At 34.8% G+C, this 12,682-nt stretch overlaps 1 protein-coding gene across 1 annotated transcript in view; it reads left to right on the forward strand.

Annotated features, from left to right (window-relative positions):
* Nucleotides 1–6,234, forward strand: part of LOC128982104 (pH-sensitive chloride channel 2-like) — a 57,721-nt gene extending 51,487 nt beyond the window's left edge. The window contains exon 9 of the mRNA XM_054401156.1: nt 5,929–6,234. Coding sequence (XP_054257131.1) covers nt 5,929–6,171 — 243 coding nt within the window. The 3' untranslated portion in view covers nt 6,172–6,234. The remainder of the gene's footprint in view (nt 1–5,928) is intronic.
* Nucleotides 6,235–12,682: the final 6,448 nt, after the last annotated feature.

The following is a 12,682-nucleotide window of genomic DNA, read 5'->3' on the forward strand; positions in this document are numbered from 1 at the left end:
AGTCGACGTGAGGGCCTCTCGCGGCTCGCACAATGCCTGACTCCTTCACAGAAGGGGTTCACATCGACTTCTGAACAGGCGCTTTAGACACGCTAGTCTCGGCGCGCATTGTCACATTTTGATGTTGCCCCTACTCGGACAGTTGAAAACTCGGACAAATGATATTTTGATATTTTTTTTAATAATTTAATAACTCGGGCAAATGAAAACTCGGACAGTTGATTTAACGAAATATTATTATTATTTAAACCATACTCGGACAGTTGAAAACTCGGACAAATGATTTTTCAAATAGTTTGTAATTTTTAACAAACTCGGACAGTTGAAAACTCGGACAAATGAACCTCACCCCTCTTTTTCTACTCTCCTCATACACATCAATATTTACTCCTACAAAGCTAATGAGTTTCTTTTTATAAACAGCATTTTTTGTTTTTAAATTTGTTCTATGTATTTCTTATGGGGAAACCCCGACCTTTGATAGGGTCTCACGCCCTTAAGAGTAAGAATTTTAAAATTCTAAAACCTTATTGCAAAACTACATATTGAGACGAATCTTTTGACGCCTCAAACGTTGAAATTGGTCCACAAATAAAGGAGGAGTTGCGTTAACAAAAAACGGCTTTACATATTATCTATTATATTAAAAGTGATACAATCAAATTTTATGTAAGCGGTTAAGGCCATTTACCAAATAAAAATATAGGCATATGTCACATCAAAATGAAGCTTAGAGTGTGCAGATTTGCCGAAAAGTATTGATATGGATGAATTTCCTAAGGGCTCTGCCCCACAGGCTGATTTCCAAAGGGCTACGCCTGGCATGCTTCCAAAGTTGAATAATGGAACAGCTGGTCAGTACAATGACTGATGTTTGTTTATTTACTCGAAAAAGTGTAATGCTTTATGTAGATTTAGGAGGGCTATGCTTGGTTTTAAAGAAAGGTTGTATACGTTTTGTAAAGTGTTGCTCAAAGTTTCATTTTGTAATTTATATAGTAAGCTACATGTAAAGAGGCTTGACTAAAGTTGAAGAATTATGGTAAAACATGTCATTCGTGAAGCATCAATATTAAGAAATTGATGCTGTTGCTACACTAAGGTATGTTGTCATATACTTTTCAATCTATTAACATAAAAAGTAGGAGTTTGAAAGTAAGTAGGGGTACTTTCCTGTTAAAGGGAACATTCATTATTATCGATGATTTTAATCGATATATCGATATTTTTGTTTCTCTTTACGATCCATTACAAATTGACAACTGATCTTGTTCAGGCTAAAATCTAGTCTATTCCATAATGGTTATACTGATATTTAATTGATTTTTATTTGATTAAATGTTACTAGGTGAAACCCGTCAAAATCGACGGTTTGCTTATCGCACTGTTCTAAGCTTAGAAAAAAATATTAAAACTATTAAAACATATTAACATATTAAAACTGTTCTAAGCTGACCTAACATAACCAACCAATCTTGCTGTACCATTTTAAAAATTCCGTTTGATTACAGAAAAAGCATGTGGGGAATATTAAACGGAATTTTTAAATGTTATTTATCTTATTGGCAAGTTTGGTTAGTTTTGTTAGGTTGGTTTGGAACAGTTTCATTTCAATAGTTTTTTGATACTGAACAATAATTATTTATCGTAGTTGTCAGCTGATAAGTTTCAATTCGTTAATATCGATATATCGATTGAAAATCATCGATAATAATGAATGTTCCCTTTAACAGGAAAGTACCGAATTACTTTAATAGCTCTCTAGGTCACATTTTCTTCCCGTTGCAAAGCACGGGTATAGCAGCTTGTATATATAGATCATACTAATATTATAATGTGAAAGTTTGTGTGTTTGTTTGTTTATTTGTTTGTTTGTTTGTTTGTTTGTTTGTTTGTTTGTTTGTTTGAAGTTCAATCACGCATTAACTGGTCGGATTGTGTTGAAATTTGGTTTGATGATAGCTCACATTCCCGATTAACATATAGACATATTCTTACCTCAAAAATCCTTTCGAGCTCCCCCCAGTGGCTCTAGAGTTTCCCATGTTAACCTTATGAGTATTCATATTTAAAAGGAACTAGCTGTAACCCGCAGGCTTTGCCCCGTTTAACTTCTTAATTTTCAAGATTATCTCGTTCGCATGGCTCAATCACGTCCTGGTTGAAGTTTGTTCGCTACGCTCACTCACCTTTAGGTTGGAGCTCGTTCGCTACGCTCACTCACCTTTAGGTTGGAGCTCGTTCGCTACGCTCACTCACCTTTAGGTTGAAGCTCGTTCGCTGCGCTCACTTGCCTTCAGGTTAGCTCGTTCGCTACGCTAACTCGCCTATCATCATGCCAAATTTCAGCCCAATCCGACCAGTATTTTTCGAGTTTACTTTTCCCATACACACATACACACATACAGCAACCAGCTCTTTTTTATAATAGTATAGATAGATTAAATAATTTTGCCAGCTGTTTCAACTACACAATTATTTTGTTTCTATGATATTCAATTGCATTAAAAGGTTATACGGTTTACCAACAGGGTGCAGCACCATTAGTTCTTTATACATTATGACAACAGCTAATTTGAACCAAGCAGCAACAAAAACCTGAGTGTGAGGACTTTACTTCTTTCTATTGTTTAGGTGAAGTGGTGGATCATTATGGCTATGGTATATGTTCTGTATACCGTGGTAAACCAAATTTTCTCAAAACGTGTTCTCTCTCATTGTAAATGCAAAGCACGAGTATTTAACTACAATAAGCATTGTATACCAACCCCGTACGAAAGACGGGTACTCAGCTAGTAGATATATAATATTTTAACTCTTATATTAATTTGTGAGGGCTGTTTTTTGTGAACACTACTCCTCCCTTATTTGTGGACCAATTTCAACGTTTAAGGTGTCAAAAGATTCAGGCCCAATTTATAGTTTTGCATTAAGGTTTTAGAATTTAAAAGTTCCTACCCTAAAGGGAGTGAGACCCTTTCAAAGGTCGAGTTTTCACCATAAGAATTACATTGAACAAAATTAAAAACAAAAAAACAGCTGTATATAAAACTAGCTGTAACCCACGGGCTTTGCCCCGTTTAACTTCTTAATTTTCAAGATGATCTCGTTCGCATGGCTCAATCACGTCCTGGTTGAAGTTCGTTCGCTACGCTCACTCACCTTTAGGTTGGAGCTCGTTCGCTACGCTCACTCAACTTTAGGTTGGAGCTCGTTCGCTGCGCGCACTTGCCTTCAGGTTAGCTCGTTCGCTACGCTCACTTGCCTTCAGGTTAGCTCGTTCACTACGCTAACTCGCCTCCAGGTTGAAGTTCGTTCGCTATGCTCACTCACCTTTTAGTTGCAAATTAGCTGTTGTCAAATTGTCATAAATGTAAAAGAAATAATAGTGCTGCACCCTGTTGGTAATCCTTGTAACTTTAATGCTATTGAACATCATAGAACAGAACCAACTTGTTTAATTGAAACAGCTGTTAAGATTCATTAATTCCATTTCTCATAAGGTTAACATGGGAAACTCCAGAGCCACTGGGGTGGAGCCGATTGGACGGATCACGAAATTGATGGTGTATAAACCTATTCCATGAAATTCTACACGTATGTACCAAGTTTCGTGGCAATCGGTTCAGGGTTGCCTGAGTTTATCACTGCCAAATATACAAACATCCTCTTTTATACTTATAGAAGAAACTCGCCAGCTTCTTGGGAGTAAATATTAATGTTTGTAATATTCAGGAGGTTATAGACCAATCCAAACAGTTTATCAGTTTTGTTGGAAGAACAGAAAATTTCTTGAGTTTTAAGAAGAAATACCTATTGAAAACAGGAGGAGGTTAAGACCAATAACTCTTATTACTCTCTTATTACTCTTATAACTCTTATCCAATAACTCTTGTTATTGGGGTAATCTTATACGTATGAGAAGAGAAGAAGAGAGGCATGGTCTAACAGTAAGGAATCCAGATACACAATCACTTGGAGAGATGAATAATTTTTACCAGTACTGCTTTGCAACTTATTTTGAAAGTAAAACAATCATGAAGAATACAAATCATGTTGTCACAGTGGTATATAAAACCTACCTAATGTCAGATGAAATGAATACATGCAAGAAATGTTTACTGGTAACAGCTATAAGTCGGGAAACATTTGTATAAAACACTAAAAAATTAGGCCGGCTTCTAAAAAATTTTAAAAAACATTTTTACAATAAGTGTTTATTATTTCAACCCGTTATTAATACTGTAGAGTGAATATTTCAATTAGTTACATAAGTTTTGAGTCTTTTAAACTTATCAAAATCGAAAATTATGACTGTTATTACTGCAGTTTTAAATAACGCCTGTATAATAACGGTTGACAATTGCTCGATTTTGAGCACTCATAGAAGATGACTTTAATTTGTTTAATCACTCCTGTATAATACCAGTACTTGACAATTGCTCGATTTCAAGCAATGGGCACACTAGTCTAATTTAATTGTTGTCAAGTCTTAATATACTCATCTTTTCATCAAAACTAAAAACTAGATATTTTAATAGAGCTATATACCATAAATATCAGTTTTAAATAAATTTTTAAATCAAACTTTTACGAAGACAGCATTATTTGTATATATGCATGATTTTATTGGAGGAAAGAAAATACAGGGTGTCTCAGACCACCTGGCCGGCTTCTATAGCTCCAATATGAAAGCAAATAGAAACCTAATTACAACTGGAACCCCCTTTTTTGACCCCAAGGAATTCAGCTAAATTATTTATAAAACCCAAAAACGCACCCAAAGGGCAGATTTTGGAGGGTGGGAGTGGTTTTTGGGAAATTTTCAAATGTAAAGGGGGGTCTTGTTATACCTCATTTTAAAGGTCTTTGAGTCCTGAGTATTTTAGTGGAAAATTTGAAAAATTAAGTTATTTTCATCCCTATTTACAGGGTGCTCAAAAACTTACAAAAAATAAACCTTTGAACTACTTTTCACTGCAAAGAGGTGGAATTTCGTGGAGGTTCAAATTGTGATAACACTAATTAGCTAAATGAGCTTTCAAAAAACCTGTGGTTTTCAACCCTTTTCCAATCTTTTTACTTATGTTACACATTTTCAAACTTTTTGAAGTTTCAAAAGCTGTTATCTCAAAAATTTCAAATAGCAACATGGGTTTCATTACAAACCACACTGTAGCCCTTAAAATTAGCTACAATTTTTGCATTTAATGTTTTTTGGTATCTTTATTGGTTAAAGAGCTGTAGCAAAATTAGTGTATTTTAATGTTTTACTAAATCGTATTCAAAGTGTTTGCTGTTGTTAATGTACACGTCTAGGTCTCGATTAAAACTAATTGGTAAAAAAATAATACTACCCAGATTATTGTAGGAAGATTAATAAGGGAAAGAACACAACTTCAAATATTCCTAGTTATTTTTTAACTCCATAGCTCTAATAAAGCTTTGAATAAACAATTTTGTTTAGATGCTATAAATAAATAAAAATCACCATGAAATCAATGAGCGTGTGAATGAAACTGGTCACATTTGAAGAGATAAAACAGATGATAAGGAACTTACTGGACCTGTAAATAGGGATAAAAATAATTTAAAACTTTTTCCACTAAATTACTCAGGACTCAAAGACCTTTAAAATGAGGTATAACAAGACCCCCCTTTACATTTGAAAATTTCCCAAAACCACCCCCACCCTCCAAAATCTGTCCTTTGGGGTGCTTTTTTGGGTTTAAAAATAACTTTGCTGAATTCCTTGGGGTCAAAATAAGGGGTTCCAGTTGCAATTATAGGTTTCTATTTGCTTTTATATTGGAACTATGCCTGGGTGGTCTGGGACACCCTGTACTTTAATCTCTTTTAATATATATATATATATACTGTACAGTTTTCTTACAATATATTGAAAACTTGAACTTATATTGTTTCCAGAAACTCAACGGTGACTTTTCTATATATAGCTCTACACATTCATCAATGAACATGCAAGACAGGCTATCCACTGCACCTCTATCAGTGCCTAAACTGGAAGGAAAAGGGCCCTCAAAAACACTTTTCACAATGACTCCTCAAGAAATTGCAAATTGGATTGATCGTAGAAGCAGACTGCTTTTTCCTATTGCTTTTGTGATTTTTAACTGTGTGTATTGGATTTGGACACTGATAATGCTATAAATTTTGAAGACCATAGCCACCTACCCCTGAGTCAATTACTCAGTGTTTAATTTTGTATGTTACAAAAATAAATATGATAATCACATCCTTTCTCAATACTTCTTCTCAAATCCACTTATTTTTGGTCTATCTGTTTTTGTTTTATTTATTTATTTATTTACAATTAATCAAACATTTTTACAGCATGCTTTTATTGTGAGTATTCTCTCTTGATATTGTAAAACTATTGCAAAAACGAAGATGAAAACATATTATTAGATGGATCAGAAACTTAATTCGTATATCTATGAAATATTGACAAGCTACATAAGAAGAAAGAAGTTAAGTTATTAAAGAGTTGAGCAGTACTCTCTTGTGATTCAGATTGGGAGGCTATATTGTTATCAAGTTCATGGCTCATGCCCTGTAGTCCTGAAACATGCCAACGAGTAATAAATCTAATTAGTGCGTTTGTCTGTCTTTTATGGGAGGTGACTGATTTGAAAGACACTGACAAGACAAAAGAGAATAGGGTATAGCTACTTCTTTGATGTCAGCAATCACTTTTAAAAGTCAGTGGCTGCAATTATTGCGATAAACAATGACTTAAGTTTAGTTAGTATAAATTTTTTTATTAATTCTAGAATATTGCAGTGAACTTCAAGCTAATAACAGAAAAATGTTAATACTTTAATCTGAAATGGCGACCATACAAAGGTATGGTACTTTAAGCCAAGTATGAATGGAGATGAGTGGTATGATCTTGTAGTCTTGTTCGTGACTAAGGCCGACATTTTCCTTAGACACAGATTTTAATTACAGCCAATGGCAACCAAGGGACCTACAGTTTATAGTGGAATGTGAACCACTTTTTTACCTTGTAATTAACAAATTGGTCTAAAATATCAGGACAGTACTGCGGATAGTCGTAGTACTCACTATAGTCGGGACCACTTAAGTTTGCAGTTGAGGGAGGAGCCTATTTACCATATAGTTTTGAATGAACCAATGAGAACGGTGCGGTGTTGGCAAATCTACCAGCTGATTTGAAAATATTGCTTTGTATATTTTAATTAGTGTTGTCAATGGGCGACGTAGCAAGGTCGCACTAGCCTTGTCTTGTGATTGGCTGCCACCAACTGCAAACTTACGTGGTCCCGACAATAGTGCAGACGTTAATCCACAACATGGAGTATGGTATTCATAGTTGCTGGATTACAGGACGATGCCACAGTACCGGTGGTATGTTGTATATCTTTTAAGTTTTAACCAGATAAACAGCATCCACCACCTCTCCCCTACTTTGAGATCAATAAATGAAATATCTACAAATTCAGTCAAATTAGAAGCTGGTTAAACCTACTTAAGTTAACCATAACCAACCAACTTAACCATAACTTAAGTTATGTTTTTTTTTTAAACCATACTATAGTTGAGCGGAGCAAAGAGAAACTCTTTGGGATCGACTTCAATGCAACCTTTCTAACACTTTAACTCAATAATGGCTGAACATATTTTAGCCAAACCTACCAAGGTTGTTTTCTCAAATGTTTGGAAGGTTTAGACGAAACCAATTTCAATTTTTTGATAATGCCTGTATAATTTAAAAGTAACTCAAAGTTTGTAAATTTTAACATTGGCCTTATGGGTTGCCACGATGGTTACAAAATAACAATGTAAATGTAAACAAAACAAAGAATCATAGTATATGGGATAATCGAGGAGGTAGCTGCAATAAGGGCCTATGGATCCATAGGCCCTTTTTGGAGAACGTTTCTTTCAATTCTGTTTGTTGGTATACCTGCAAAGTTTCATATTTGAACCTGAAGTATTTTTTTTTTGTACAGCTGTTATAAGAAAGTTGTGTATAGGCCCTTCTTGCATAGATCGAGGTTAATGACACTGAATGTTATGTATAGGGTGTCCCACGAAGGGGTTTAAACGTTTGATTTTATATTACGCGCCCATTCATGCACCGAACTTTTTGAAACTACGCAGTTTACAAGGTAGGTTTTAAAAATATTCTGGAAAAATTTCAACTCCCTAACCTTAGTAGAAACAAAATGGCGGCATATTGAAAAAGTTACTTTAAAACATTAAAAAGGGTATTTTTGGTTTTATAAAATATTTTTATTGTTACTTTCCAGGGCAATATGACTTTAAAACAAGAAAAAATTAGAACATAGCCAAATGGAAAACTAAAAATTAATCAAAAAACTAATAAATAATAATAATAAATAAATAACTAATAATAAATCATGAAAGTAGTTTTTATAGAAAGCACATTGGTAAATTTGTCAATAAGCCGCCATTTTGTTTCTACTAAGGTTAGGGAGTTGAAATTTTTCCAGAATATTTTTAGAACCTACTTTGTAAACTGTGTAAAGTTTAAAAAGGTTCGGTGCATGAATGGGCACGTAATATAAAATCAAACGTTTAAACCCCTTCGTGGGACACCCGGTATGTTACGAATGTTATTATGTTTGTTTTGTTCAGTTTTGGAGTGTGTTAGTGACCAAACAATAGGAATATTCAGTTTATTTTATTCTTTAACATCATGCTAACTAATAAATCTACTATTTTGGACACTTTTAAGAAGAAGGGTGCTAAGAAGAAAAGTGAAAATAAGGAAGAATGGGCTCGAAATACTAGAAAACGTCAGAGGTTAATAAATTAAATTAAATTGTAGAGACATTGAAAGATAAAAGTATTAGATATCCAACTAGCCTATGACTCACTTTTTTATTGTAAAATAAAAGTGTTACATTTTCAACTATGACTCATATTTTACTGTGCAGCCTACCTTTTTTTCTCTTACAGGTTACACTATGATTTTATTATTTTTAATTACTGAGCCGGTAAGATGTCATTTTAAATTTAAATTTTTCTTATCAAACTGTTAGAAATTGCCTAAGAAAACACATATTTTATGCTTTAACAGATCATATAAATATTGGTCTATGCAAAAAGGGCATGTAAAAACTTCATCTATGCAAAAAGGGCCCATGCACTATTTCACATAAACAAAAAATACTTAATAGCCTGATATTGTTATTAAAAAACCATGGTAACAAAGTTTGCTTCAGGTTCTAAAGAATATGGAGAAGTATTCCAAGTTAGATTCTTAGTAAATGCAATATTTATGCAAGAATGACATTTTTTCGAACTCGTTTTTCTCAAATCAGTGTTCTGGCATAAAGGCCCTTTTTGCAGCTACCGCCTCAAAGCCACGACCTAAACACAGTAAAAAGGATAAACATTCGGATGATGGCCACTGATCAAATAATAAAGCGAAAGGATTACACGCCTTTTGGAAACTACTACCATGTATGTTTTATCTATGCTACTACCAATCGAAAAGGTACAGTAGATTTTACAGATTGTATTTAATCATAATTAGGTTATAACAAATAATATTTATATCTAATGTGATTGGGAATGAAACCAAGTACATGAATCAGCATTTTAAAAATAACTAGGTATTCTCAAATCAATATTTGTATCCGCATGTTCGTAAGGCTACTATGAACATGCGGTCTTATTATTTAACCAACAGCAACAAACCGTGTATGTTATGTATGTTTGTGAACAGTGCAAGTAAACTTCTTATCCTACCGTATAGTTAAATTAAACCCTATTTAATGCTTCTTGTTTTATGGAGATTTCACAAGATTACATGTAAGTGGATTGAATCCTTGCTTCACAGTAGGAAGGTCAGGCTAGCTCTCACGCCATAATGATACGATCGAGGCAAGAACTACTCGAGGTTGCCCCCAGGGTGGGGTTCTATCTCCCCTCCTTTGGAATTCGGTAGCAGACGAGTAGACGACCTTATAAGGACCCTCAATGAAAGTGGGGTCCTTGCCTTAGGCTACGCTGATGATGTTGCAATCCTTGTGGTTGGAAAGTTCCACGGAACCATAACTGACCTTATGAACTTTAAGGGTACCTTATGATCCTGTACTGACCTTATGAACTGAGCTTTAAGGGTGGTGGACCGTTGGTGTCTTGAAGTTGGGCTCTCCATTAATCCCAGAAAAGTTGTAATGGTACCCTTCACAAGAAGAAGGAAACTGGAAGGAATTGGCTCACTAAAATTGAGCTGCAGAATCAGGTGAAGTATCTAGGTGTAATTTTGGACAGACCACTTCACTGGAGACCACATCTTCAAAAAGTCATTGATCGTGGTAAGTGGTCCCTAATGGCGGATGGTAGGTGGAACAATGGGGGTTACAGCCTTGCATTGGCTGTACTTATCTGTTGTCTGCGGGTCGCCTTGACGTACGGTTCGCTTGTGTGGTGGCCTAAGATGGAATCTACTGCAGCTGTCAAAGTTTTAGCAAGAGTTCAGAGGCTTGCACTTCTAATGATAACTGGGGCAGTAAGTAGCTGTCCTGGAGCGGCCCTAGATTGTCTGCTTGACCCACCGACATTTTTATCAAGGTGGTAGCAAGAAAAACAGCCCTACGTCTGAGATGCGAAAACTTATGGATAACCATCACAGGGATCACACTAAAGGGCACTCCAAAATTGTTCAGGTGGTACGTAGTGATGAGTTGGACCTGCCTTCAGATCACATGTCCAAAAAACACTCCTTTGGAAAGCCTTTCAAAGTACTAATACCAGAGAGGAAGGATTGGTCTGGCGGAAAAGTGTTAAGATATGTGATTATCTGTCATTTCAATAATATTCCTCTATGTTTTTTTTACAGCTGTGTGCTATTATTATTAATGCAACTTTGTCAAAGGTTTCAATCGAAAACACTGAGAAAAATTTTACAAGCACCTTGGTTTGTCACATATAAAGTAATTCATCAAGATACAAAATTGCCCTATGTTAAAGAAGAAGTAAAGAAACGAAGTGAAAAATACCAAAGAAAATTAGAAACCCATCCAAATTTCCTGGCAGTTAACCTCCTCGACAATAGTGAAGCTACATATAGGCTCAAAAGAGTTAATCCAATAGACCTTCCAAATCGTTTTTAGTTAAAAACTTTTTAAAAGTTTTTGTATGTTAGTGCACTTGATGGAGTGTAACTAACCGATGTTAAAATGGTTATTAAATTTACCTATTATTCTAGTATAGAATAGATTGAAATACTTGTTAAAAAATAGATATATAAACAAATAATATGAGTTTATAGATGTGAGTGTAGCAAGATGTCTTAATACAATTATTCTTTCCTGAATCAACAGTTATTTTCTTTAATTTCAACATGGTAGCAGAGCTTTGGTTTCGTTAATATAACAAACTGTTGATTGTGAAGTACTTATTTCTTTTTGTAACATATTATTTACTGGAAAAGGCTAAATAAAAATATGGAGTTTACAAAAGTGCAAATTGATAGACTATAGATATAGATCCATTTTTTTACAAAATGGACAGATAAACTGTTTAAAAAATACAAATATATACGTATATGTTGATTCTTTACTTTTACTACTCTATTGGTTTACCATAAACGCCTGCAACGATGCGCTGCAAACCGCGCGTGACGTGTAGCTGAATGAACGGTAGTGTAAGTGAGCAGTCTTTATTCCTGAATTGAAAAATAATTCATACGCTTGGCTCATAGGCACTATGATCTGTAGAGTAAGTGAACCTTCCAACTGTATTATTTTTAAATATATAATACGAGGCCCATAGGCACTATGATCTGTAGAGTAAGTGACCTTCAATATTATTTACGACGCTCGTGTAGACTATGATCTGTAGAGTAAGTGAGCCATGTGTTTTAAGAATTACATATTTGGAGGCTCATAGTGTATATGATTTGTAGTGTAAGTTTTTCAGGATTAATTTTGCCAACAGTGTCATTTGGAGGCTTCTGATTGACTATTGAAGGTTTACTAATCGAAAAATTAGTTCTATGTTCATTAAATAAAATTATAAATGCCTCAAATTCAATTTTATATTTTTTTAATCATGAAATTAAACTGTCATAACCTAACCAAACTAACCAGACTTGCTGATAATGAAAAATCGAATGAGGGTTTAATCGAAAAAATAGTTCTGTTCGTAAAATAAAACTATAAATGGATCAAATTCAATCTTAAAATGTTTTAGTTTTTAAAATTAAAATGTCGTAACCTAACCAAACCAACCAAACTTGCTGATAATGAAAAAAACCCTAGACAAAAAGTTAGTGCTCTCGGAGGGATTCGAACCCGGCCCTCCCGTTTGTCAGTACAGCCATAGACAAATAGTTGTCTATGGTACAGCACCCCAGCACCCTATCCACTATGCTACCGAGACCGATGACGGCAACCCGTATCGTTCCGGTAATGGTGTTTCCTCAGCCAATCAGAAGCCTCCAAATGACAATGTTGGCAAGATTAATCCTGAAATAAAAATTCAGCTAACCGCTCCAGACCTGAGAAGCTGAAGACAGTACTCCGGGAATGGCTGCTCCATACTCCACCATCCTTTCGGCGTTGGAGAGTTCTTGGACTGGCGAGCTCTGTAGATAGATTATTCTGAAAGACACTCTCGAAAGAAGTTTCTGTAATACTGTAATATAATTGACAATTTT

Source organism: Macrosteles quadrilineatus, unplaced genomic scaffold, assembly GCF_028750875.1.
Source record: "Macrosteles quadrilineatus isolate MER2022 unplaced genomic scaffold, UCM_ALF_1.0 Scaffold_1__1_contigs__length_201487025, whole genome shotgun sequence".
Lineage (NCBI taxonomy): Eukaryota > Metazoa > Arthropoda > Insecta > Hemiptera > Cicadellidae > Macrosteles > Macrosteles quadrilineatus.